This window comes from Heptranchias perlo, chromosome 2 (assembly GCF_035084215.1).
Source record: "Heptranchias perlo isolate sHepPer1 chromosome 2, sHepPer1.hap1, whole genome shotgun sequence".
Taxonomy (NCBI): domain Eukaryota; kingdom Metazoa; phylum Chordata; class Chondrichthyes; order Hexanchiformes; family Hexanchidae; genus Heptranchias; species Heptranchias perlo.
In genome coordinates this window covers 154,971,460-154,998,939 of record NC_090326.1, presented here as the reverse complement: position 1 = coordinate 154,998,939, position 27,480 = coordinate 154,971,460, and the positions used below count along the sequence as shown (strand labels likewise).

The following is a 27,480-nucleotide window of genomic DNA, read 5'->3' as shown; positions in this document are numbered from 1 at the left end:
AAGGCCAATATGTCCTTCCGAAGGTGCGGTGCCCAGAACTGCTCACAGTACTCCAGGTGCGGTCTAACCAGGGTTTTGTATAGCTGCAGCATCACTTCTGCCCCCTTGTACTCCAGTCCTCTAGATATAAAGGCCAGCGTTCCATTAGCCTTATTGATTATTTTCTGCACCTGTTCATGATACTTCAATGATCTATGTATCTGAACCCCTAAGTCCCTTTGGACATCCACTGTTTTTAAACTTTTTACCATTCAGAAAGTACTCTGTTCTATCCTTTTTTGATCCAAAGTGGATGACCTCACATTTGCCTACATTGAATTCCATTTGCCACAGTTTTGCCCATTCACCTTTGTAATTTTATGTTTTCATCTACACTGCTTACAATGCCACCAATCTTTGTGTCAGTGGCAAACTTAGATATGAGACTTTCTATGCCTTCATCTAAGTCGTTAATAAATATTGTGAATAATTGAGGCCCCAAGACAGATCCCTGCGGGACTCCACTAGTCACATCCTGCCAATGTGAGTACCTACCCATTATCCCTACTCTCTGTCGCCTTTCGCTCAGCCAACTTCCTAACCAAGTCCGTACTTTTCCTTCGATTCCATGGGCTTCTATCTTAGCTAACAGTCTCTTATGTGGGACCTTATCAAATGCCTTCTGGAAGTCCATATAAATAACATCCACTGACAGTCCCCTGTCCACTACTTTAGTCACCTCTTCAAAGAATTCAATCAGGTTTGTCAGGCACGACCTACCTTTCACAAATCTATGCTGGCTCTCCCTGATTAACTGAAAATTCGAGGTGTTCAGTCATCCTATCCTTAATTATAGACTCCAAAGGCGGCTATATAAATGCAAGTTCCTCTGTTCTTTGGAAAAATATTATTGTAATATGAAGAATACTTATGTAGGAATGTCCAGCATGCACGGAGGGAGTAAAGGGGAAAATGTAATACTTCACATACAATTTTATTTATTAACAGAATTTTTAGTAATTAGTAAATCCTAATACAATGCAGTTGTGCTACTGGTTTTAGTCCATTTGGCCTGAAGTGCCACATTCTCTCTGCTCTCACCTGCACAAGTCTTAATACATTGTACAACTGACCAGTTTTTCTCACCTGAACTACAATACTCATCATAATATGGCTTGCCTCTTAACTCTAGATACATAGAAACTGTTTCCTCTGGTGGGAGAATACAGAGGAAGGGGGCACAATCTTAGAATTAGAGGTAGGCCAGTTAGGAGTGAAATCAGGAAGTATTTTTTTCACACAAATATTAAAAGGAAATCTGGCTTTGGATGCAGAGTCTATTGAAATTTTCTAGACCGATAGATAGATTTTGGTTGGGCAAGGGTATCACGGGATATGGAGGAAAGCTAGGTAAATGGAGTAGAGGTACAGATCAGCCATGATGTAACTGAATGGCAGAACAGACTCGAGGGGCTGAATGGCCTGCTCCTGTTCCTATGTGCTCCACTACTGTTTTTCTTTGCTAACATTCATTTGTTGATTTACTGACCAAGTAATAGGGAAGGTTAGACATAGTAAAGCAAGTGTTTCACTGTAGTTAGTTTCTTTACACATACAGTACGTTTAAGCTTTTGGAAAAAAATCCAACTGTTATTTTCTCACCTGGCAGTTGTTAACTAACCTATGCTCAAGTCTTTGGCAACCAATCTGTAACTAGCTGTGCGACTAGTCTGTAATATTCACCTTTGTGCCTTTTCTTTCCCCCCCCCCCCCCGCCCACGCTTGAAATATTTTCTTTAAAAATTTGTGCTCGGGCTGTGGGCAAGGCCATAGGTATTGATTGCTCAGCCTTAACTTTTCTGACAACTAAGCAGCTTGCAAGGCCAGTTACAGGGCATTAAGGTCCCTGTAGTGTTGGACTACAGTTATATGTAAGCTTGACCAATTAGACAGGTTCCCTTCCCTGAAGCAAATTGGGTTGAGAACCAGTTTGGTTTTTAAATGACAAATTACCAAATTTATTGAATTCAATTCTCAACTTGCCATGGTGAGTATGAATTCAAACTTTGGGTTACTATTCAGTACAACAACCACTACACTACCATATTTTCTTTTAAAAATTAATTCTCAGGATGTGGGCATTGCTGACATGGCCAGCATTTATTGCTCATCCCTAGATGCCCTGGTGATGGTGGAGCAGCAGTTTTGATACAACCGAGTAGCTTGCTATGCCACTTCAGAGGGTAGTTAGAGTCAACCACAATGGTGTGGTACTGGAGTCACATTTAGGTCAGACCAGGTAAGGACAGCAAGTTTAGTGAACTAGTTGGGTTCAATCCAACAGCTTCATGGCCATTTTTAATGATACCAGCTTTTTAAAATAAATGCATTCAAATTCTCAAACTGCTATGATGGGATTTGAATTCATTTATTTTGCAATGTTAGTCTAGGCCTAGAGTGCTAATCCAGTAACATAACCACTACACTACCATGCTTGTAAATAGGTTAACCACAATGGAGCAGTCTAATTGGCTACATAACTACAATAAATCATCCTGTTTGCAAGTACTTTTGAGTTTATGCTCAACTTGATGTCTGGCACTAACTGAGATGTGAATATCAGAGGCCGGAGTGGAAACCCAAAACGAGGCTCAACCTCAGACCACTAATATGTTGTGCCACCAGACCCCAAATACAACACATTAAAATCTTTAAAACTGCTTTTATACTGCTGCTCATTTAGATCAGAACCTGGAAGACTGCCACCCACGAGCCAGCTCCCCGTATTTACGCTACTAAATCTAGGTCTCTTACCCCAGCAGCGGAATCGTAGCCCTAGTTTTTCAACACTGGGACATGGGGGCTAGAGCTCATAATGCAAACATAAGGAACAAGCTCACAGATGATGGTCTCTTGAAATCCAACCTAAACAAGTGCCAGTGTAAAAGCAATGCAAGTGAATTCTGCTTAGAATGCAGTGAAAAACTGCCAGAATATTTAGAAATGCTGACACAAGAGCACAGTTTGGAATTCCTATAACCCTTGGTGAGGATTTAAATACTACAATACACATAGTATCTTAAAATTCCACAAGCCTGGCCGATTGCAATTGTTAAGAGTTTCCACTTTTAAAGAGACATTATATATCAAAATATTCTTTTTGGAAGCAGCTATCAACAGCTGCACATGCAAGCTGCAAATACTGTTCAGCTGTATTTACACACACTTGATCAAATAGAAGCTAGCTCACGTACAGATTTTACTCATGAGATTAGAACAGGTGCAACTTCATACAAGAGGAAAAACCGGCTGCACACACATCCTTACTGTTTACAAAGAATGTAATCCTGAAATTATGTCAAAAGCATTTAGAATAGTGTGAAGCTTGACAGGCAATATTAAAACAGGTTACTTACTGTTCTCTATTGTGGGGTCATATGAGTCCACAAACTGCCCTTCAACAAACTGAATTGTCAATGAGGACTTCCCTGAAAGAGAAACCAGGTAAACATGAATACCAAGTTATCTTTTCCTGAAAGGCTGTGTGAAACTATAAAATGTAAAATACTTCCAATTATCTCACTTTTTATAAATCATATTTGGCTCTCTGCTGCTACCCCGCATACACCATGGCATCCTAATTATATTTTAATTTTTGTGTTATCCAGTTCATTGAACCTGTACTGAGTTTTACAGCAGTGTCCAAAATTTCCTGGTAACAGACTGTTAAATGTAATCATGTCATTATTTTATCTAGTCTTTGCTTCTAATGTACTTTTGACATTTTGAACAGTTCACAGTGCATGCAAAACAGGGACTAATGAGCTTTTAGAGCATGGCATGCAGCAAGTAAACAATAAAATCAATTTTAAAAGAATTCATCTCTTCAAAAAAAAGTTTGAGTTCTTGATTGTCTCTCTCCCCACCTCCTCCCATCTTTTGGGGAAGCAGCTTGCCTCCACCGTGCACCTCCCTAAATGTCTTGGTTGAGATCTGGAACACCCATTCATTGTATGTTTAAAATATTTACAGCATGGTTTGCATTTGTCAATTACCAAATATGAAATTTAGACATAATTTTGTTCCATATTCAATCATTACTTAAAGTTTAACATTCGAATTTTTATTTGCACACGAGACAAAATTGCGAACCAATATTCCCCAAGTAACCATACTGCATCAGTTAATACGAACTAATTAAAACAATCTTTACCGTCTCATTTATCCATGACAAGAGAACCAATGTTTTATTAAACTGTCTTGGGAAAATGTTAAATCTTCCACAATTGCATCATGTAATCTGCAATTGATCCATCTCATTCTTTTTCCCCCCCAACAAAAAAGTTTTGTGCCCAAAGTCAGCATCAAGCAATTCAGGCACCCAAAGTCAGCATCAAGCAATTCAGGCACCCAAAGTCAGCATCAAGCAACTCAGGCACCCAAAGTCAGCATCAAGCAACTCAGGCACCCAAAGTCAGCATCAAGCAACTCAGGCACCCAAAGTCAGCATCAAGCAACTCAGGCACCCAAAGTCAGCATCAAGCAATTCAGGCACCCAAAGTCAGCATCAAGATTTAATTAGTAAATAAAAGATCCCTCTACTCAGCCCCAATCTAAAAGAACCTTCTTACACTCACCAGACGTACATTTTTCCATTTCCCACACTAGCAAATCCTGTTGGTCTCTGAGCACGATTGACAATTACTGCCAACTTAGCAGCAATTTTGTGCTGTTGCCCCATGCTTATTGGGAAACAGACTGATACTCATTTAACTTAGAACTCTTACAGGCAGCAGACAAATGCAACTTTCATCTCATCTGTCAGGGTTCGATTTGAAGATAGGCCATAGAGATAAACGCTGCACCCCCAGTTCGCTATTGCTACTCCAAGCTTTAAAAATAAAGCTGTCTTTTCTTGCTGCTGTTTATATCCATGGCACAAACAGAAAAACAAATCAGAGACCAATTGGATACAGTATTTAGTCATCAGGCAGACTTAACATCATAATGCACAAGTAACTGTTCACTTGTGGAATAAACATTGAATCCTAAACGGATCACCAGGTCTGTATTATTCTACACAAGATCTGACAGCAATCAAGTAAATAGAAAAATGTTTCATAGAGGAAAGGCCCAGTAAATGGGGCTATTGAGAACAGGCACGATGGGGTGAATGGCTGTAATGTTCTACGATTCTACCAACTTAAGCGCCATCAAATGCACCACACAAAACAGACCAAGTAGTGCATTCTACATCCATAACTAAAATGATATCTACTGCAATCATCTTGATTATATTCTTTGTGGTATGATCTTATGAGAAATACCTGATGTACTTTTCCAAGGACAAGTAAAAATAAATCTTCGCTTGAATCAGCAGACTCTTGCCTATATGAGACAGGCATTCTGATCCTTGGCAATAACCCAGTCTGAGCTCAGATAATGCCAGCAAACTATTCAAGCTTTGCTCTTGTGGTTTATGAAGTCAGTTGATCACACTATTAACCCTTCTCCCAGGTATGCATGCTATGTACGTGCGCAATGTTTTCCCATAATGTTTTCTGTGTAAGCTTTGTTAGTCATCATTTGAAATACGTGTTTAACCATCATGCTTAACCATCATGCCAAATCAAGGGGAGAAAATGATGAATCAAACACAACTGTGCAAGCAGCTGAAGGTTGTTTGTTTTTAGGGAAATTATTGAAGCATTTGATTTAACTTAAAATTTGCTGATCATTCAAAGTCTACTTCTAATTAATGCCAACAGCCTTAAGTTGCATCAGTATCATGTTCTTCTGGATCAAAATGAAAATATACAGATAAGTGCCGTATGCTCATAAAAACTTCATGCCTGACCACATCTGCTACTGTGCAGAAATTGTTGCTTACGGATCCCACTAATACTCAGATACAATTACTGAAGCAGAGCCAAATCTACAGCTACTAATATATTTTTCTTAAATTTGTTAATGTAAACAAAATCAGTTAGTCAATAAAAAAAAACTTAACATCCAAGCATAGGTTACCTAGATTGACTGAATATGCATAACCACAAGAATTAAAAAATTTGTAGGTACAGTATATCAAAAGGAAAAGCAGCTTAATTTTAAGGGTAAACAAATTCTGCGACTGGTGAAAATAAATTGTCACAGATGTTGCAGTTAGGCTGTGGACAAAGGGCTCACAGATTGAATGACCATTACATGATAGCAATGCTTATGCCATTCAATTCAGTCCAGCCCCTAAAATGGCAACATACAAGCATTAGAGGCATCACAAGTGACAAACAGCAAATCAGACTGCTCCAAGTATTTAAGCTTTATTTAACATAATTGCAATGGATATTTTGTGATCCTATGACCACCAATCCAGGAAATTGTAGCTACCAAAGATCATTAAATTGGATGCCAACTACAGCTACACATTCCCACCCAACTGCAATCTGACTCCCTTTCCTAGGCAGACCATGCAACAGCCAACAGATGTGATAGTCACTCCAGTCATTCAGCTGATGTGAGGAGACATGAAACCAGGTAAGTTAAGAGCACACAAAATTTTTTTTAAAACGTAGTATCTGTAATAATGCAACCCGATTACAAGACTCTCACTTATGATTTGCAACAAGGGTTCATTGTCATCATATGCTTAGTGTATTAAAACCAATGTGCTACAGAAAAAACTGCACTCAAGCAAATATGCCTTCATGTACTAATATGACTTGTGTGATAATCATGTCAAATTTCTCCTACAAGCAGTACTTCATCCTCCTGTCAAACAATTAAAAATGCTCTCGCCAGAAACAACCCGAGTGGACAAAATTGAATTGAACTGCTGCAGATTTTTCACAGTTCAAGTGGACACAGTAAATTTTTCACACCATCTTTATTGAAATCCTAGTTACAACATTGAGCTTAGTTCTATAAAGCCCAAGAGAAATATAGAACAGTAACATTTTTCTTACTATTTGTGGCTAATGTGATTAACATGATTGCCCACCCCAGTAGTTTAGGTGGCCAGGTCAGCAAATTGCTGAGACAGACTAGGAAGGTCCCCAGATTTGATCAGGTCTGTGCTGAGTTAGTTGACTTCAGCTAAGGTGGCAACAGGATCACTATAACCAGCTTCAGCACCCTGGGTGAGAAAACAAAAGGGGGGGGGGGGTTGATTTAGAGAGCTACGGTCTGGGTTCCTTGATGCTTAAGTAACCCCCTCCCTACCTCCCACTTGATGTGCATGGACATCGGGTTCAGACAGATCAGTCTTGGCGGTAATGCCCTGTGGTAAAATAGCCTGTCCATGAATACGGTCTAGGTTTACAGATTAATGGCCACTTGCGCCAGGTACTAGATGGTAACTGTATCCATGGAACCATTCCTCTTAAGGAGCCACACATTCAGGAGCGGAGAGGAGGTACGGGAAGAAATTTGGCAGAAAGTTGACCAGGGATGTGCTCCACTGCATGTCATTCCCTCCCCCCACCCCCCGTATTGGCAGCCAGGGCCTGTGCAAGCGCTCAGGGAGCATTGCTTTGCACAGGCCTGGGGGGAGGGGAGAGGGGGGGGGGGGGGGGAAGGGTGTTGAAGAAAAAAGGCCGCTTTGCAGACAGCACTTGTGGACACTCAGTCGTATCGAAATTCTGCTTTCTTTTCAGCATGACTTTCTGGTAAAGGCCGTGGAGCCTGCCTCCACTATAAATGGCCTCAAAGAATAAAGTCAGCCAGGGCAGTACAACATCTTTATGGAAAGCCTAGGCCAAAGTGACTAAACTCAGCTGCTTTCAACCCACACCTTTACCAGGATTATATTGAAAAAAAAAGAGTCCCTCAACCACAGGATTTTTTAAAGCACTAAAAAGACCATTGGTGCTCTTTGGAGATAAACTTTTATTGTTCATTTTCCTGCAGTTTCAGCAGCACAGAAGCTGGACCTAAACAAAAACATTTACCTGTGACAGTTGGCATTTAAAAAAAAATTATACTGTGTGTGCACACCTTCACGCACAGTGTTTTTGATTTCAAATCAACTTTTTGCTCCACCACATAAATGCTTGCAAGCTAGGAACAAATATAAATGGTTTTGTTGAACACATTTTTAAGCAAAATGAATACACATCCTAGCATGGTATTGAGCCATACAAAGCAAGCCAGCCTCAGGTTTGATCCCTGGTCTACGTCGAAAGAGTCAGCTGAACTCAGCCAGGAACTAGTGGAGGTGCTACAAATAGTCTCAGTGCCTCAGGCTGGAAGAGGACAACCAAATAGGACTGTTGATACTCCCCCATTACGTTCATGTATGAATAATGATCATTTGGGCAGACACTAGAAGGGCTATCAGTACACATGGAAGAGTATGCGCAACAAGAATCTTCAGGAGAGGAAGGAAGAGAATGGGGGGCGAGCGGCAGGAAAGGGAAGTCTGGGAAAAAGGACATTTAAGAAAAGTGAACATTGGCCAACAGGTTGCCAATCTAATCTGTGCTCGCAGGGGTGAATTGGTCAAGTGTCAAGCAGGGTTACTCTTGTGTATTTTCCAGCACACAGCTACATAGCAGCAACGGGAGAGACTGGGGACGGAACGTATTACTGTCACTTTGGCAAGTTGTACAAAGCAATCCTGAAATGCCCTGCAGGGGTTGGTAATACAAGGCCTGTGAAATGTCCAGCAATGCTCCTCATACAAATGTAACCAGAGCTGTGTGTGAAATTATCAACATAATTTGAAGCGATGAACGGTGCCTCAATTACTGTCACCATTATTTTAAAGAGCCACCCACTACCGCCTCTTCAAATTCTATTTATGGAGTTGTTGTGCCCCCCCAATCCCCCAAAATCAACCTTTATCCTGTATTTCCTGCTCATCCCTCTAACCACAAGCACTAAATGTCCTCTCGCTCCCCCCAAGGATTTTAATTGATGATCTGTTCATTAAGTTTTTGGGTAAATATTTTCAAGAATGTACTTGCAACTATTTCTAATACAGCAAATTTCTACAGTGAAATAAAAACTCAATATATTAAACATCACAACTTGATTTTATTATAATATGCTGTGAAAATAATTAATGCTAGTGCCTAAAGCAGCAAACAGTTTCTTACGCCCTTAGTTCTACATAAGTTTGATCAACTAATTAACAGTTTTTTCGCATAAAGAGAAAATATAAAGCCAATTTTTTTTATTATACTCCAACTAACATGTAACCTTTTTTAAAAAAGTGCCGAGGTTCTCAAGAGCATCAAAAAGCAAATTAGAATAGAGTTGATACCTGGTCACTGAACAACCAGCGTGCTCCAAAACTGTATTTACTTAGCACAAATTCAGGGTAACTATTGGTAAAACTTGCTGCACAATTTCTTACTACTTACAATTAAGATATTAGATTCAGGGACATCCAGAATTGCTGTTTCTTAAAGCCTTACTGCTGCTAGTTTTAATGGATGTTGGGCTTCACAGATCTACAAATTCCACACCCACTATTCCACAATGTGCACCTACTGCACACGAGAACTCTCATCCTGTTCTGAGAAAAGCCACAATCACTTCATCCTGACTACTGCAGGCCTTAGTAAAAATACAATGTGTGCTATCAACTGAAACTATGCCTTGATAAATATATTAACCCATGAAGATTATTACTTCAAACAGTTCCTTCATTTGTTTTCTGCACAGTACTTCACGTCTGCCAGGCAATGCGATATTTTCTTTCACAGTTTAACCGGAGTAATGCTGAAGAGCCTTGTAGAAGTCATTTCTTGGGTTAATGTGTCCTCAAAGGTTGTGGCGTTTGGCTGAAAATTGCAATTGTTGAAACAAACGCCAACTTCATAAATAAATGCAAACGGATATAATCAGATTTGAAGACTTTTAAAAAAAAAATTCACTCTTGGATTGTGGGCATTGCTGGCAAGGCCGGCATCCCTAGTTGCAACAACTGAGTGGCTTGCTAGGCCACTTCAGAGGGCAGTTACGATTCAAACATGTTGTGTGGGACTGGATTCACATAGGCCAGACCAGGCAAGTTTGCTTCCCTAAAAAGGGAACTAGTGAAACATTTGGGTTTTTAGGCCAATCTGACAGCTTCATGGTCATTTTTACTGATACCAGGATTTAAAAAAAAAAAATTGAATTCAAATTCTCTGGATTATTAATCTAGGCCTCTGGATTACAAGTCCAGTAACATAACTACGTTACTACCATACCTAGAACATGATTCTACCATTGCTTTAGAAATGAACTAAAAGGCCTGGGGCTGAACTAAAAATTGACTGTCAACTCCTTTTAGCCACAAACCTATCATTTTAAGCAAAATGGAAATCTGGAGAGAAACAACCTATACAAGTGCTTCAAATATGAGTAAAGCTCATGGAATAGTTGACTAATTCTTTTGATCCAAAGTGGTCCAGATGTAGCCAAATGTGGCCAGACTGTTTTTGATCCAGCCCACCAAGCCCCCTTCTTTGTGCTAAATTAACTTCAACTTCAAGCCCAGGAAGTTTGAAGAATTGAAGTGCTGCAAAAAGCTGCTTACTGACTGGTCAATATCCACTAGTTAGGCATCAGCCTTTATCAGTTCTCCAGGTTCAGGAACTTCAAAGAGCTGATGTTAATAATTTTCAAACTTTGGGTAAGGGAGGAGGCAAGAAGGGGGAAGCACTTCAATTTTGTGTGTACGGGGGCTGGAAAATTTTGTATGTGAGAGCTTACATTTCTACTTAATCACATGTAGCCTTCTCTCCAAATGGTTGGAAATCCGTGTCCGTTTCTCTTCCATGGCAGAGGTACTAATAAAAGGCAAAACAGGTACTGAAGGGCATCTAGTGAGCATTAGACTACAATTAGGATTAACTTAACCTGATATGCACAGATCAATGGTAGTCAATTCTGGTGTTATGGCAGATGTTTTGAATGTACTACCTCAAAAATGGAACAGAAACATTAGAACCAGTCAAAGAAGAGTAACCAAGATGATTCTAGGTCTTATTTATGAAAAAGACTCAAGTGACAACTTATTTCACTGGAGAAGACAGAGGGAAGTGAGATATGGATCTTCAAAATAGCAAAAAAAGTTAGATAAGTAAACAAGTTATTTATCCTGGACAAGTAAAGGACTCAAGGACATAAGTACACAATGCACAAACCTTGAAAAAGGTTAAAGATTAGGGAAAAAAAAAATCTCTTTCCTCCTCCTCCCCCCCCCCCCCCCCCCAAACAGAATGAACTCCCAGTTGATTTGGGGCCAATTGGCACCTTTAAAAAGGGAGCTGAGTTGATGTATGTTAAGCTGGATTGAAGCTTAGGCAACTATTTTAACACTGCTTGTTTCTTTCCCCTGGCTCACCAAACTGACAATATTGCCTATTGCTTTTGTACCAGTATATTAAATAAACCCACTGACAAAAGTTGAAATGCACCCTAGTTCAATCTGACTACGGCTCAGTATAAGCAGAGTACAGCAATTTTGGAATCAATCTTTGAACTGGCACTCATGTATGGGCAATAGAGGTCACGCCAGCACAGTTGTGACATGCTGTCATCACAGTGCTTTCATCCCATGGACTTGCTATATACTGTTTGAACTTAGGAACATCGGAACAGGAGAAGGCCATTCAGCACCTCGTGTCTGCTCCGCCATTTGACAAGATCATGGCTGATCTGTGATCTAACTCCATATTCCCGCCTTTGGCCCATATCCCTTAATACCTTTGATTGCCAAAAAGCTATATCTCACATTTAAATTTAGCAATTGAGCTAGTATCAATTGCCATTTGCGGAAGAGAGTTCCAAACTTCTACCACCCTTTGTGTGTAGAAATGTTTTCTAATCTCACTCCTGAAAGGTCTGGCTCTAATTTTGAGACTCTGCCCCCTACTCCTAGAATCCCCAACCAGCGGAAATAGTTTTTCTCTATCCACCCTATCCGTTCCCCTTAATATCTTATAAACTTCGATCAGATCACCCCATAACCTTCGAAACTCCAGAGAATACAACCCCAATTTGTGTAATCTCACCTCGTAACTTAACCCTTGAAGTCCGGGTATCATTCTAGTAAACCTACGCTGCACTCCCTCCAAGGCCAATATGTCCTTCCGAAGGTGCGGTGCCCAGGACTGCTCTCAGTACTCCAGGTGCGGTCTAACCAGGGTTTTGTATAGCTGCAGCATCACTTCTGCCCCCTTGTACTCTAGTCCTCTAGATATAAAGGCCAGCATTCCATTAGCCTTATTGATTATTTTCTTCAACACAAGGAAATTTTATTTTTACAATAGGTACCACAAAAATGATTGCTTTTGAAGTTTAATTTAAACATGAAACTGCACTTGTTCTAATATAAAGTATTCAGAATCCTGATGTACATATCAACTACGAATGGCTGGACATCACAAGGTTACAATTTAATTCTGCTCAAATGACAAAAAAAACATTAGTGTGAAGGGCTCATATTATGGATCATACCCATGAAGTGTTGTAACCTACAGGGCTACGGACCAAGTGCTGCAAAGTGGGATTAAGCTGGATAGCTCTTTCAGCCGGCACGGACACGATGGGCTGAATGGCTTACTTCTTCTGTGCCGTAACTTTCTATAATTCTATACCCAAATTTTTAAATCTCTAAACTAAACAATACTAGTTACCTTCTAAATTAATACATGGGCTAAAAACAAAGAAGCTAATGTGATATCATTTCAGAATCAAGTTTCACAGAAGGGTATAAAATGGGAAAGTTTGGTCATTCTAAATCAAGATTACATGGAAACTACAATAGACTGTAAACAAGTGCTTGCTTCCAGTTACATACACAACGGTGGAATTGCTGTAATTTTCCACTTTGCCATCCAGTTCATTTCAGCAAATACAGAAAATAGGAAGAACTAGCTGAGATCACTATTACTGGGACAACAACTAAAAGCTGGAGAGGCTGGAAGGAACCAATCACCCCAGTATGTCTAGATTTCACTGGTAAGCAAAAATGAATGTTGCAATTGATTCTACGCGACAACCTTATAAATTCAGATTTTAAAAACTAACTAGTGATTCATCAAGGCATAATGACTTACAATTCCCAATACTAAAATTTCCCTTTAGAAGATTTCTTTAAGACTAAATTTCCCAGATTAAATTTGACATAAGTCTCAATGCTCAGAATACCTTTTCCATTTAACACCCATGCTGAAAAGATGAACACTTAGTTGGTACAGGGCAGTGAAAAATGCAGTACTTTAATCTATAAAAGGATTGAAAATGTCTTCATGATAGAGAAGATATTCTCTGTTTGATCAGCCAAGTCAGGTCTCCCAGGTGGAAAAGACCTGTTTAGATGACACATCTGACAAGTTCATCACCATCCAACTGCTTTGAACTGACCTGGGGATTGACATCAATCACTGCCTAAACTCAAAATTTCAGCTGTTCAACCAATCTTTTCCCGCTGACAGACCAGCACCACAAATCAGAGGGTCAAAAGCTGCTTTTATATTGCACTTAGCGGGATGGTAGGTCCAGTGGCCTGACATGGGACTTAGGCAATCAGTGTCAACCTCAGAATAAAGTTACCAGATTCTCGAAGATGTACCACTGAGGAGGCCTGGTTAAAAAAATAAATCTGTGCCACTCCATTAAGCTCAATATAAAAGCAGCTGTTGACTGACAAGACGGACAAAATCTCTGAGGAAATGAAATACACAGCAAAGCTGAGATCGATAGATTTTTGGACACCAAGGGACTGAAGGGATATGGGGATAGTTGGGAAAATGGAGTTAACGTAGAAGATCAATGATCTTACTGGATGGCCGAGTGGCTCGAGGGGCCGTGTGGCCTATTCCTGCTCCTATTTCTTATGATGTGGAGATGCCGGTGATGGACTGGGGTTGACAATTGTAAACAATTTTACAACACCAAGTTATAGTCCAGCAATTTTATTTTAAATTCACAAGCTTTCAGAGGCTTCCTCCTTCGTCAGGTGAACGATGTGAAAATTTCTTATGTTCTCATGAAACAGATTTAGCCTGTCTAGACTTACTCCACTTGGAATATAAATGTATTAACCTGAACTTTTTTTGTCCCAAGTATTCACAATTTGTAACTATTTTTGAGCACTAAAGTAATTCCCTACCAAACTGCTCCTGTTGGCGATCAGACTATAAAATAGTGCTTTATTTTTTGTACCAAGACAATGCTGAAGGAGCACAACTGAAATCACCTACACAAGATCCCTGGTCTACAATTACAGTGAGTACATGCATGAACGGATCTAGCTTGTAATAAGTGTCCATCTAGTAAGCTATAGAGGGATTCTCAGGAGCCTGTATTTACTAAATAAAACAAATGAATGGTCAAATATTTTATGTATTTAATGGCACTTTTAAATGAAAATTATACACTATGCAAACACTAAAAATTATTAATTGATGCCAAAGTGAGATCTAATTTAAAAGCGAACGGTCTTAAGTAGCATTAAAAACTAATTTCAACATTAGTATTTTTAGCAAATGCTTACTTATTCAGCACAGAGATATACATTTGCAGTCTTATCATCGTGATGCACCAGCACGTCTAGACCAGCAAGTGATATGCATTCAGGGCATGTACTCTCTATTTGGCGCAACAATGATATTGTGCCATTTAGCAGCAATTAAGTGCGCTCATCTTCAAATTTCATTTGGCAGTAGTGAAAAGAGTATATTTTATTAGCTGCAAAGGTTAAATTCTGCAAACCTGCTGTCAGTCAAGCCCACTACAGTAGACAGTGCCTTGAAACAAAAACTTGTCACATAAGAACATAAGGAATAGGAGCAGGAGTAGGCCATATGGCCCCTCGAGCCTGCTCCGCCATTCAATAAAATAAATCATGGCTGATCTTCAACCTCAACTCCATGACCCCCATAGAGTCCAAAAATCTATTGATCTCAATCTTGAATATACTCAACAACTGAGCATCCACAGCCCTCTGAGGTAAAGAATTCCAAAGATTCACAAGTCAGTGAAGAAACGTTTCCTCATCTCGGTTCTAAATGGCCGATCTCTTATCTTGAGACTATGACCCCTGGTTCTAGACTCTCCGGCCAGGGGAAATAGCCTCAAAGCATCTATCCTGTCAAGTCCTCTCAGAATCCTATATGTTTCAATGAGATCACCTTTCATTCTTTTAAACTCCAGAATGTATAGGCCCATTCTATTGAATCTCTCCTCGTAGGACAACTCTCATCCCAGGAATCAATCTAGTGAACCTTCGTTGCACCGCCTCTCAGGCAAGTATATCCTACCTTAGGTAAGGAGACCAAAACTGTACACAGTACTCCAGATGTGGTCTCACCAAGGCCCTGTACAATTGCAGCAAGACTTCCTTACTTTTGTACTCCAACCCCCTTGCAATAAAAGGTCAATATACTATTTGCCTTCCTAATTGTAGTCACTGCTACAGAACCTCAAATCCTTCTCTTCCTCCTCTCCTGATCGGTTTGGATGGCTCGGGGGACCATATGGCCTACTCCTGCTCCTGTTTATGTTCTTATGTTCCTCCTTACTCATAACTTCACACATGAAGTTCATGAGTTTATGCCAGTATAACAATCAAGATCTTTGCTCACTCTATTGCTGTAATACAAGCTTCATCTTCAAATTACGACCAATGTATTAGTTATAATTTTCCAAAGGTCTCTAGATTCAGGAATTGTGTCTTTGGATTGGAAAATTGATACTGTCACTCCATTATTTAGAAGGGAAGGAGAAATCAGGTAACTATAGACCAGTCAGTTTATCATCAGTTGTGAGGAAGTTACAGGAATCGATCAGAGACAGATTGACTGAGCACATGGATATGTATGAACTGATCAAAGTAAGTTAGCATGGATTTGTGACGGGTAGGATATGTCTGACTAATCTAGTTGATTTTTTTTTTGAGGCAGTCACTAGCATAATTTATAGGGTGTGTCTATAGAGGTTATCCATATGGACTTCCAGAGGGCAACTGATAAGGTTCCACACAAGAGATTAACAGAAATGAAACTGCATGGAATTGGAGGTAACCTTGTGACATGAGTTGATAATTGGTTGGGAGATTAGGGGGTAAAGGGAGTCTTCTGATTGGCTGGATGTGACAAATGGTGTTCCCCATGGTTCTCTATTAGGGCTTCAGCTTTTCACCATATATATTAATGACTTGGATGAAATTATGAGTTGTATATTGAAGATTTGCAGGTGACATTAAGTTAGAAGGCACAGTAAGTTGTATAGTTGGGAGCAGGACATTACACAGAGACAGAGACTAAGTGAGTGGGAAAAACTATGACAGATGGAATTCAATGTGGGAAAGAGCGAGGTCATCCATTTTGGATCTGGGAAAGACAAATTGGAATATTTTCTTAATGATGGGAGACTTCACTCCTAAATGGCCTAGCTCTAATTTGAAGATTATGCCCTCTTGCTCTGGATTCTCCCACCAGAGGAGATAGTTTTGCTGTGTCTGCTTTATCAAATCTCTATCATTCTGAACACCTCAATTAGATTACCGTGGAGGAGAAAAGGAATTTACGTGTCCATGTATAGAAATCACAAAGCTAGTGCACAGGTCCAAAAAGTAATCAAAGGCTAATGGAATTGGCCTTTATCTCAAGGGGGTTGGAATACAAAAGTGAGGAAGTGATGCTTGGTCAGATCCCATCTGGAGTATTGTGTTCAGTTTTGGGCACTGAATCTCAGGAAAGATATGACGACCTTGCAAAGGGTACAGTGCCGATTGACTAAAATGATACCAGGACTTAAATGGTTAAATTATGAGGACACGTTCCATAAACTTGATTTGTATTTCCTTGATTTTTTTTTTTTTACGGTTGAGGGGTAATCTAATTGAGGTGATAAAGATTTGATAGAGCAGATACTGCAAAACTGTTTCCTCTGGTGGAAGAATCCACAGCAAGAGGGCATAATCTTCAAATTAGAGCTAGGCCATTTATGAGTGAAGTCAGGAAGCACCTTTTCATACAAAGGGTAGTGAAAATCTGGAACTCTCCCCCATGAAGATGTGAATGCTGGGTCAATTGCAATTTTCAAGACTGAGATTGATAGATTTTTGTTCGGTAAGGGCATCAAGGGATATAGAGCAATGGGTAAATGGAGTGAAGATACATTTCAGCCACGATCTAACTGAACGGCAACACAGGTTGGAGGGGCTCAATGGCCTACTCCTTTTTGCATATTTAAATCAGACCTAGCCATGAAACCTCACAGGCAGATTGATGAAGGGTACGCACCAAAACATTATAACCCTTTCTTTTCTCTTCACAGATTCTGAATGACCTATGTATTTCCAGCATTTTCTGTTTTTAGGCAGAATATCTCATCTCTTGTGCAATTATCTATTGGAACATTACAATAGAGATGAGGCCAAAAGTATGATTTGCTAGGATTGACCTTGGGTAAGAAGTCCTCCTCCTCCTCCACCCCCACCACCCATATCCATGCTAAAACTCCCTGGCTAAATATTTGCATGGTTACTGAGCGGGAGGAGGCAATTCGATTTTTAGATACTCAGATTTTGGGAGGCTCTTTATTTAACTTGCTACAGTTAAAATACCATAGAGGCAAGGAGTCATTGATGAACCTATGACCCACACATGCAACTGAGAACACATAACGAGATCACAAATGGGATCAGGAATTTAAAAATATAAGTACGAGACATGCTGGCACTATCATTTTTATACCCATTTATAGTACAATTGGTAAGCAATGCTGTTGAATCAAGCCATTTTATTTGTGACAGGCTTGAACATTACTAGAATAAAAAACATCTGATCCAAAAGAAAGACAGACTCACTTCTCACTGTGTTCCCAGTACTCCTTTCCATCCAACACTCTTTCTTTAGCTAAGAGGACTAAAAAAATCACAGCCAGGGAGTTCTCTGCAAGTGTACTTCCTTCTACTTCTGAGCAATGCATCCTCTTCGCTTTAGATGTGACAAATACAGGCTCCTACTTCAGAACTGGTAAAAAGCTCAATGACAGCAGGCACTGCACATGCTTAGGCTATTTAAACTTGCAATCCCATGGTTCATAGTTCATTGCTCTACCACTTCAGTAACTACACCAAATCTACTTAGTTATACAATTTACTGGATAACAAGTTAGTGTTGGCAGACAGTACCAGTTATAACAAGAGTCCTCTTATCTCTAATGGCGCTCTTTTTCCTTGGACGTACAATATCTAACCAGGCAATAACGCTTTAGGGTTACAACTGCTCAAGCAGCTAAAAACGGTTGAAGGGCATCGAGAATCTACCTCAAGTTATTGGTGTTGACAAGGCTGAAGCACCAACGTAATAATGCTTATGTGCTGATATCTAGTACTCATCCATTCACTGTTGCTTCAGCAATTTTATAGAGTAGCAAATACTACTACAGTAATTCTGTAGAGTAACTCTAGATACGCCATACAAATTGGTTCACCATGCAGTTTCATATTTCACCCTTCAACTTGTTTTAAAAAAAGACAAATTCCCATGTGACGTTCATTGAAATCTGACTACTGCAATTGGGGATGACGTGAAGATCTAAACTATCTTGATTTTACAATAGGACCATGGGTCTTCTACTGATCAGATGAGTGTTTGTCTGCGCTGCAGACACTTGTTTCCAGTGTGATACTGTCTTCTCATTTGTATTAGTACAGGAACGGTCAGCAAGTTTTTTGCTGACACAAATTATGTACCGTCACTGGTGACAAGCAAAATAGTGCAAGTACCTGGAATACAAGAAATTATTGCAATGTTTAACTTTGGACAATGGAATGTCAGCAAGTAGCATCACTTAAAAAAAATCTCAATGCATCTAAACAGAACAGAAAGTAGGTGGAGCTCCTAGTTGACTCATTTGGTAAGTGCTTTTCTCACATGGAATTGAGCCATATCAAACCAGAAAAGTCCTATGTTCAATCCATCTGTGCTGAGTCCACCAATCTAGGGTAGCAGTAAGAAAGCTACAACTGGCAAGTGTCCTTGAGCTGGGCAGGAGGAAAAAGAAGTCACCAAGAGTTCCTGTGCCTTATCACTGTTTGGGGGCTCCTGCTGCAAAGTGCATGTGTGTAAACTAGATCATGTTTGACTGCAGTGCCCCAGCTGTTTGCTCTCTATGTTCAAATACACAGAACGACCACTTGGCTAAGGTACCGGAGGGCACCAAGTGCATGTGGAACCATACCCCAGCGTATTTAGACGACGAAGGAAGAAAGTACGGTGGAATGGGGAGAGAACAAGTTCACCTTTTTAAGACGTACAGACAAGGATATTCTTTTGAAACAGCAAGGAACACTGGATATTGATATTTGGGCTGATACCTACACCGGGCACGCTACGGCCAACTGTAGTACGGACCATTGCTTCAGCGCACGCACGCACAGTCAATGTCAAAATATAATTCCCATAGGGGAAAAGATCCAACCATTATCAAACAACTACCTCACCCCTATAGCTAGGCTGTTTGATTGTTGGAATTTCATGCTTTCCTGAATTCAGGTAAAAGGAAAATTATCAGAAGAAATCAGCTGCAAGTTGGGGAAAAAAATTGTATTCAAAAATCTTCTGCTTTAGTTGGGATATCATTGCACTTTTAAAAAATTTGCTCTCAAACAATTTAATCCATTGATTGCTGTTGTATTAAAGGGTTGCAATAGGTTTAATTTTGGAATTCATTTTTCAGAGGATAATTATTAAGTTAAACTTTAAACTCAAATGTCTACTATCCACTATGGAAGACTTAATTTTAAAAAAAATGTTACAGTATATTCCTGGAATTCACTGGGATAGTTAGTAATAAGTCAACGATTACTGATTTAATCATGATGTGGAGATGCCGGTGATAGACTGGGGTTGACAAATGTAAACAATCTTACAACACCAAGTTATAGTCCAACAATTTTATTTGAAAATCACAAGCTTTCGGAGGCTTCCTCCTTCGTCAGGATTTAATCATAAGGGGACTGAGTATCACAACTGTAGATGGGTTGTGTACCTGGGAGAAATTGCGCATTTAACTTACCATTAAGCAGCCAGTTCATGGAACAAGTACAGTCTAATACTGTATATCAATTTCTTACAATACATAATTATTTAAAATTATAAGCACAACTAAGGTGATCAATTTGATTGGCCATTTGGCAGGAAAAACTGTACTAGTCCATAGATTATATATAACCTGCCCCACTACATTAACTCAATTCATAATCACCTGTGAAAGACATCCAACTCTAAAAAGATAAATCTCTGAAATTCCTTCCTGACTTTTGAAGAAACTAAAATATTAAAGGAACCTTACAAACCACACTATTCAAATCTAATCAGCTGTGTTCCACAGATCACAAGTGATGAACCACTGTACATTGATGAACATTTAATTATCTACGCCTTTCCTCATCACCTTCAATCCTGTTCTGCGGGCATTTTTTAATCCAGATCTAAAAATAATTAACATAATCTGTGAATTAAAAAATCTAAAACCATATTGTCTGTTTTATCATCTCTATGCTCGATGAGCATTAAGACCACAGTAAACTGTCAAGCATTTTATGCACTTCCAACAAAGGGCTAACTGGTCTATGGCTCCTGATGTTTCATTCCTTTGTTACTGAAATAACATTCAAAACCCTTCAAGATCCCATGACTGGGTATTAAAGCTGCAAATTATAGGCAGATATAACCTTAAACCACTATATATTTTAAGAACCTGTCAGAAAGCTAGCTTTTAGCTCAATGACAATGGGCTCTAAATATTAAAGTATAAATTAATTTCAACACTTACTCAATCTGGACATGTCCTATTTAATTCTGGTTGGTAATAAAGCTGCATCTCTGTATTGTTAAGATTTATTGATGTTTTTGTAATATTTATATGACGAATGACTTATGAATCTTGACATTTCAATGACTGAGAATTTAAAATGCACCACTTTGGAGTACTGACTGAGTTAGGGAGAATTGTTGACCACAGGGAAAAAAAGAAAAAATAGCAACAGCCCCCACAGGTTAATTAGTAAGGCAAGTAAGAGAAATCACTAAAATGATCACTCAGATATCTACTATTTAGATATATACTATTTAATCTAAAAGATGAAAAAAATTCCCAGATAAACACATGGGAAGGATCTCAACACCTCAATGTGTCAACTGCAAAAGTGATGAGCCAGGCATTGCTGATCCCCAATTGAGTCATTGGACTGACTTAGTTGTCTCTGCGTCAATACAATGCCTTGAAAGACAGTATAACTCCAAGTTTGCAGTAAAAATGCACACAATCATCTGGAAGAAGCAGGCCCCGAACTGCCTTCCATTTTTCTGTTTAAACTTGAACTGTACACTCTGAAATGGCATTAGTCAATTAAATCCATCTCAATAGGTGTTGATAAAACAGCACCAATTCAGAGCAGACTTTTACTAAATCCCTACAACTCCTAGTCTATTGTTGTGTAGCATAGATATAGTAACGGTTTTCTGCATTATTTTGATTTTAAATTTACTTTTCCCACTGGCACAAGCTACACAGCAGGTAGGTGAGGGGGACATAGCTTGAGAGGGTTAGACCAGTATTTGTTTGTTGTCCCCTTTCAAACTACATGTAGTAAAATGGGCAATTCAAAGAAACAAGGGACAGCAAACTTGAATACTGAAACTGGATTACATAGTGACAGATTTTAGTATACAAACTGAGTTGCAGATGTAGATACAAGCAAATATGTTGACAAAGAAGCAAACTGTACAAATTACGATTCTGATTACAAAATCCATTTTTTCTATCATTCCTTTTAAGCCACATTAATACCCATAATGATAACTTGCAGCTATAAATCCATATTTGAGATGGGTGACATCTGATTTTTTTTCCCCTCTGTTCTGCAATCCATAAGCACCAATACAGGTAGAGAACAAATTGTAACTACTACTTCTTACAATAAAGGCAGATGAGAAAGATGAGGAGGCAATATAAAATAAATGGTACAATTTTAAAGAGGATACAGCAAGATAGACCTGGGGGTTCACATGCCCAAATCTTTGAAGGTGGCAAGACAAGTTGATAAAGCTGTTAAAAAAGTATATGGGGTCCTTGGCTTTATTATAGACACAGAGTATAAAAGCAAGGAAGTTATGCTAGACCTTGATAAGCTGGTTAGGCCTCAGCTACAGTATTGCATCCAATTCTGGGTAACACACTTTAGGAAGGATGTCAAGGCCTTGGAGATGGTGCAAAGGAGATTTACCAGAATGATTCCAAGAATAAGGGACTTCAGTTATGGAGAGACTACAGAAACTGGGATTGTTCTCTTTAGAGCAGAGAGGGAAAGTGGAAATTTAATAGAGGTGTTAAAAAGAATGAAGGGTTTTGATGCAGTAAATAAAGAGAAACCGTTTCCACTGGTGTATTGGTTGGTAACCAGAGGACACAGATTTAAGGTAATTGGCAAAAGAATCAGAGGGAGATGAGAATTTGTTTTTCACACAGCGAGTTATGATCTGGAATGCACTGCCTAAAGGGTGATGGAAGCCGATTCAACAGTAACCTTCAAAAGGGAATTGGATATATACTTCAAAAGGAAACATTTTCAGGGCTATGAGGAAGGGGTGGGACTAATTGGATAGCTCTTTCAAAGAGCTGGCACAGGCATAGTGGGCCGCATGGCCGCCTCCTATACTGTAAGATTCTGTGGGGGAAAAAAATCATGTCACATTTGCTCCTAATAGGTTCAGGATTACGCCGTGGGAAGACCATACACAGCCGTCTGCATACAACATGGATTTTGGGTTGCATTTCAATAATGAAACTTTTGCGATGAAAAGATGTGTGATTAGAAAACATTTCTATACACAAAGGGTGGTAAAAGTTTGGAACTCTCTTCCACAAACAGCAATTGACACTAGCTCAATTTAAATCAGAGATAGATAGCTTTTTGACAACCAAAGGTATTAAGGGATATGGGCCAAAGGCAGGTATATGGAGTTAGATCACAGATCAGCCATGATCTTATCAAATGGCGGAGCAGGCACAAGGGGCTGAATGGCCTACTCCTGTTCCTATGTTCTTAAAACCAAGAAAAATGCATGTCATAACAAGTGTTCCAAATGAAAGAAATGACTTTCATCTCTGATTTCTGCAAATTATCAAGACTAAGTTAAAAGACTGTAATCAAGTTTGATTAAAAAAGCTTTATAAATTTACTTTGATTTCAAAATGGAGATGGAAAAATTACAATTTAGTGATGTTAAAATACAAAAATTAGGTACAAACTTATTAAACCTTGAAACTAGTATCTTAACATTGTTCAGCAAACATCGATACAGAAGATGTATAGGAGAGCTCAATATTCAGGATGCTTTCTCCTCCAAGTAAAATTACTGTTAAACTAAATTTAATTAAAACTAAGAACTTGTCTGCCAGACACTATGCTGTCTATATTTAATTAGGTCACAGAGTGATGGAACAATAATTCACATCACTGACTTTCCATCTGAGTGGGTGATTTTCTACAAGTAGGGAAAGAAATTGAAAAGCAAAATGATGCAGAGTAGAGAAAGAAGGTAACCCTACTGGGGTTATTAATTGATGGGTTTTATGTTAAGTGAAATTTAAACAGTTAATCTAAGAAGCAAACACAGCTGATAAGAAAAATTGGGAGTATGATGCCTATGATAGTCCACTAAAATATTTTATATGCTACTGAAATTTGATAGCCACTAAAATAATTAAACTTGGAGTCTAGAAATACATTACAGTAATTTTAGTACAAAATGCAAGAGGTAATCACCTTGGGATGATTTATTCTTGTGAATTTGATAAGTCCACTAGTTCCCCGTTGGCTCAGTGAGTAGCTGAGCCACACAGACGAGGGAGATCCTATTTTTGATCCCCACTCTATGCTCAGTTATCTGATCTCAGCCAAAATGGCAGTATGGATACCACTACTGGGCTCAGCACCCTTGAATTAGTGGAGAAATTTTGCTCTTGCTCCTGATCACAATCCAGTGGCAACTGCTGTAAATGCTTTTGTATAGCCAGGTGGAGTGGGGATTGGATCAGATTCATCTACAATCCCCCTCACTGTCAAATAACTTACCGATACTCACCATCAAGGCTCATACATGAATAATGGCATTTTAAGTGAGGTACTGGAGGGTGACCAGCAACATGGAACCAAGCCCTATCAACAAGCCAACGTCTTGGAGAGAAAACAGTGGAGAAGGGGAGGGGAAAAAAAATCATCTACAAAGTCTACAAACTTCAAATACTGGAGATGTATTGTATGAGCTTTTCACCTACACAGAAATGCCTGAAAGCTGATGTTATCCTTCTATTTAACTTCACTATGCATTGCATGCCAATCCCACATCAAGAGGGTGTGCAGGCTAACCTACTCTTAAGTCTCTGGCAATGCTTTGCTTTGGGACATTCAAGTATAGTACCGCATGTAAACAATGTGTTTTGGCCACTTTTTAAAAATTGAAATATACATTCAGAGGAAATGCTACAACAAACATGAAAGGCTATATTCAGATTTATATGGCATTGCTCATGGTAAGTCAGATGATACAATTTTAAAAGGACAAAACGATTATAACCATGTAATGCAGAATGTATTATTCTGCTTGTATAGTGAAGCTGTATCCCTTTAAACCACAAAGTGTAAGTAAATAAACAAGACCTCTGGTCATTTGGAATTTAATTAATTATTTGATCAGGGAACTTCCGAAACTGTAAAGCAGTTCACAGTTTTAGCTTCACATCAGCAGCATGATATATTGAGTTTTTAAAAAAATTAGGTTTGTAACGAAATCTGCAAATTGACATATTGTTTTTAATATATTCAAAGTATTTCCCTGGTGGCATGGTACATGTAGTCAAGAACGAGTATAGTCTTCAGGCAAAGCAGGGTTAGAGGGTGGTGGCAATTAGATAGGAACAAGCAGACGAGAATGGGAAACGGAATATATATACAAGTCATACATTGTGCTTATTTTTATAATATATTTGATTTTATATTATAGTTATACAGCAATTTGGGAAGCAGAGAAGTAGCGTTAGCTGGCGTATAAGAGATTTTCTACAGTATAGGCTGAGTAACACGAAATTGAGGTGCGACCGCACCATGACGAACAGGGACCCGGCAAGTTTGCATAATAAATGTGGACATAAGAATTTACAATGGAAAAAGCTGACAGCACTGTGATAAGTAGTAAGATTTTGTGGACAAGGTATGAGTACAGATGCAAGATTTTTAATATATTACAGATACTAACGCAGACATTGTAGTTAAGGAGTAGTGTGAAATATTGGATGGGATAAACTTAGCGAGAGAGGAAGTATTAAGGGAATTAGCATCTTCAAAAGCAGATCAATCACCAGGCCTGGATGAAATGTATCCCAGGCTGTTAAAAGAAGCTAGAGAGGAAACTGCGGAGGCTCTCACCATAATTTTCCAATCTTCACTTGATACAGGCGTGGTACCGGAGGATTGGAGGTTTGCTAACGTTGTACCATTGTTTAAAAAGGGAGTGAGGGATAGACCGTGTAAATTACAGGCCAGTCAGTATAACCTCAGTGGTGGGCAAATTATTGGAATCAATTCTGAGGGACAGGATAAACTGTCACTTAGAAAGGCATGGACTAATCAAGGACAGTCAGCACAGATTTGTTAAGGGAAGTTCACGTCTGACTAACTTGATTGAATTTTTTGAGGAGTAACAAGGAGGGTCGATGAGGGTAGTGCATTTGATGTACTTTAGCAAGGCTTTTGATATGGTCAAAAAAGAACAAGATCATGGGATCCTAGGGAGAGTGGCAAGTTGGATCCAAAATGGCCTCAGTGGCAAGAAGCAAAGGGTAAAGGTCGACGGATATTTTTGTGACTGGAAGGCGGTTTCCAGTGGGGTTCCAAAGGGCTCAGTACTGGGTCCCTTGATTTTTGTGATATATATTAATGATTTGGACTTAAATGTAGGATGCATGATTAAGAAATTTGCAGATTATACAAAAATTGGCCACGTGGTTGATAGTGGAGGAGGAAAGCTGTAGACTGCAGGAAGATATCAACAGACTGGTCAGGTGGGCAGAAAAGTGGCAAATGCAATTCAATCCAGAGAAGTGTGAGGTAATGCATTTGGAGAGGGCAAACAAGGCAAGGGAGTACACAATAAATGGGAGGATACTGAAAGATGTAGAGGAAGTGAGGGACCTTGGAGCACATGTCCACAGATCCCTGAAGGTAACAGGACAGGCAGATAAGGTGTTTAAGAAGGCATATGGAATAGTTACCTTTATTAGCTGAGGCACAGAATATAAAAGCAGGACGGTTATGCTAGAACTGTATAAAACACTGATTAGGCCACAGCTTGAGTACTGTGTACAGTTCTGGTTACATCACAGGAAGGATGTAATTGCACGAGAGAGGGTATAGAGGAGATTTACAAGGCTGTTGACAGGACTGGAGAATTTGGGAGAACGACGAGAAAAGATTGGATAGGCTGGGGTTGTTCTCTTTGGAACAGAGGAGGCTGAGGGGCAATTTAATTGAGGTGTACAAAATGATGAGGGGCCTAGATAGAGTTGATATGAATGACCTATTTCCCTTAGCAGAGGGGTCAATAACCAGGGGGCATAAATTTAAATTGATTGGTAGAAGGATTAACTCAGTTTCCGGGTTTCACGGGCGGACTGCACACCCGCATGACACGTTTAAAGCCCACTATTTAAAGTGCCACTTCAGCAATTCATTTTGAATGAGAAAGAAGGAAAAAATGAGTGGGGGACATCGTAGAGCAAAGCCAGGACCTAGATTCTCCGATACCGCCCTGGAGACATCGCTGGGCACAGTAAGCAGCAGGATCAAGGTGCTGTACCCACAGACCGTAGCAAGAAACCTGGTCGTGTCACCAAGAAACCATGGCTGGAGGTGGCGGACGAGGTGAGCAGCAGAAGCATGGTGCTCCAGTCGTGGGTTCAATGCAGAAAGAGATTTAATGACCTAACCAGTGGGAAAAATGAGTAGTTACTGATTAACCTGCATTCGATGGTGATCAGTACCCCCCCTCACACTGCCTTGCAAAGCCTATTCCATCACATCACTCCTCATACCCACTTAAGGCTCAGTCTCGACTCACCTTCACTGTCTGTGCACTTCTTCCCCCACCGCCCCATTCGTGCACCCACTTCTCCCAAAACTGATGCAGCGTGAGCAATCTGTCTGATAGTCACCCTCTGATGCATCTGCTTCATTGTCATCCTGACCCAAAGCAAAGCATCCATTGGGTGACCACATCACCATCACTCAAATGTCTGTACTTTCTCCCCTTATAGGAGGGCGCAAAATGCAAGGCAGAGGGTGAGAACTGAAGGGAGGGGCATCTACAAATCATGGCCTTCACAGAGGCGGAGGAGGCTACCTTGGATATCAGCCAGACGGTGGAGTACCTGGCTGCTGGGGGTGCCGAGACTGGCACCCCACAAACATCTGGTGACAGAACTTTAACATTC

At 39.6% G+C, this 27,480-nt stretch overlaps 1 protein-coding gene across 1 annotated transcript in view; it reads right to left on the bottom strand.

Moving 5' to 3' along the window:
• rheb (Ras homolog, mTORC1 binding) overlaps positions 1-27,480 on the bottom strand; it is a 105,448-nt gene that overhangs the window by 61,743 nt on the left and 16,225 nt on the right. The window contains exon 2 of the mRNA XM_067967922.1: positions 3,396-3,467. Within this exon, the coding sequence (XP_067824023.1) occupies positions 3,396-3,467 (72 nt within the window). The remainder of the gene's footprint in view (positions 1-3,395; positions 3,468-27,480) is intronic.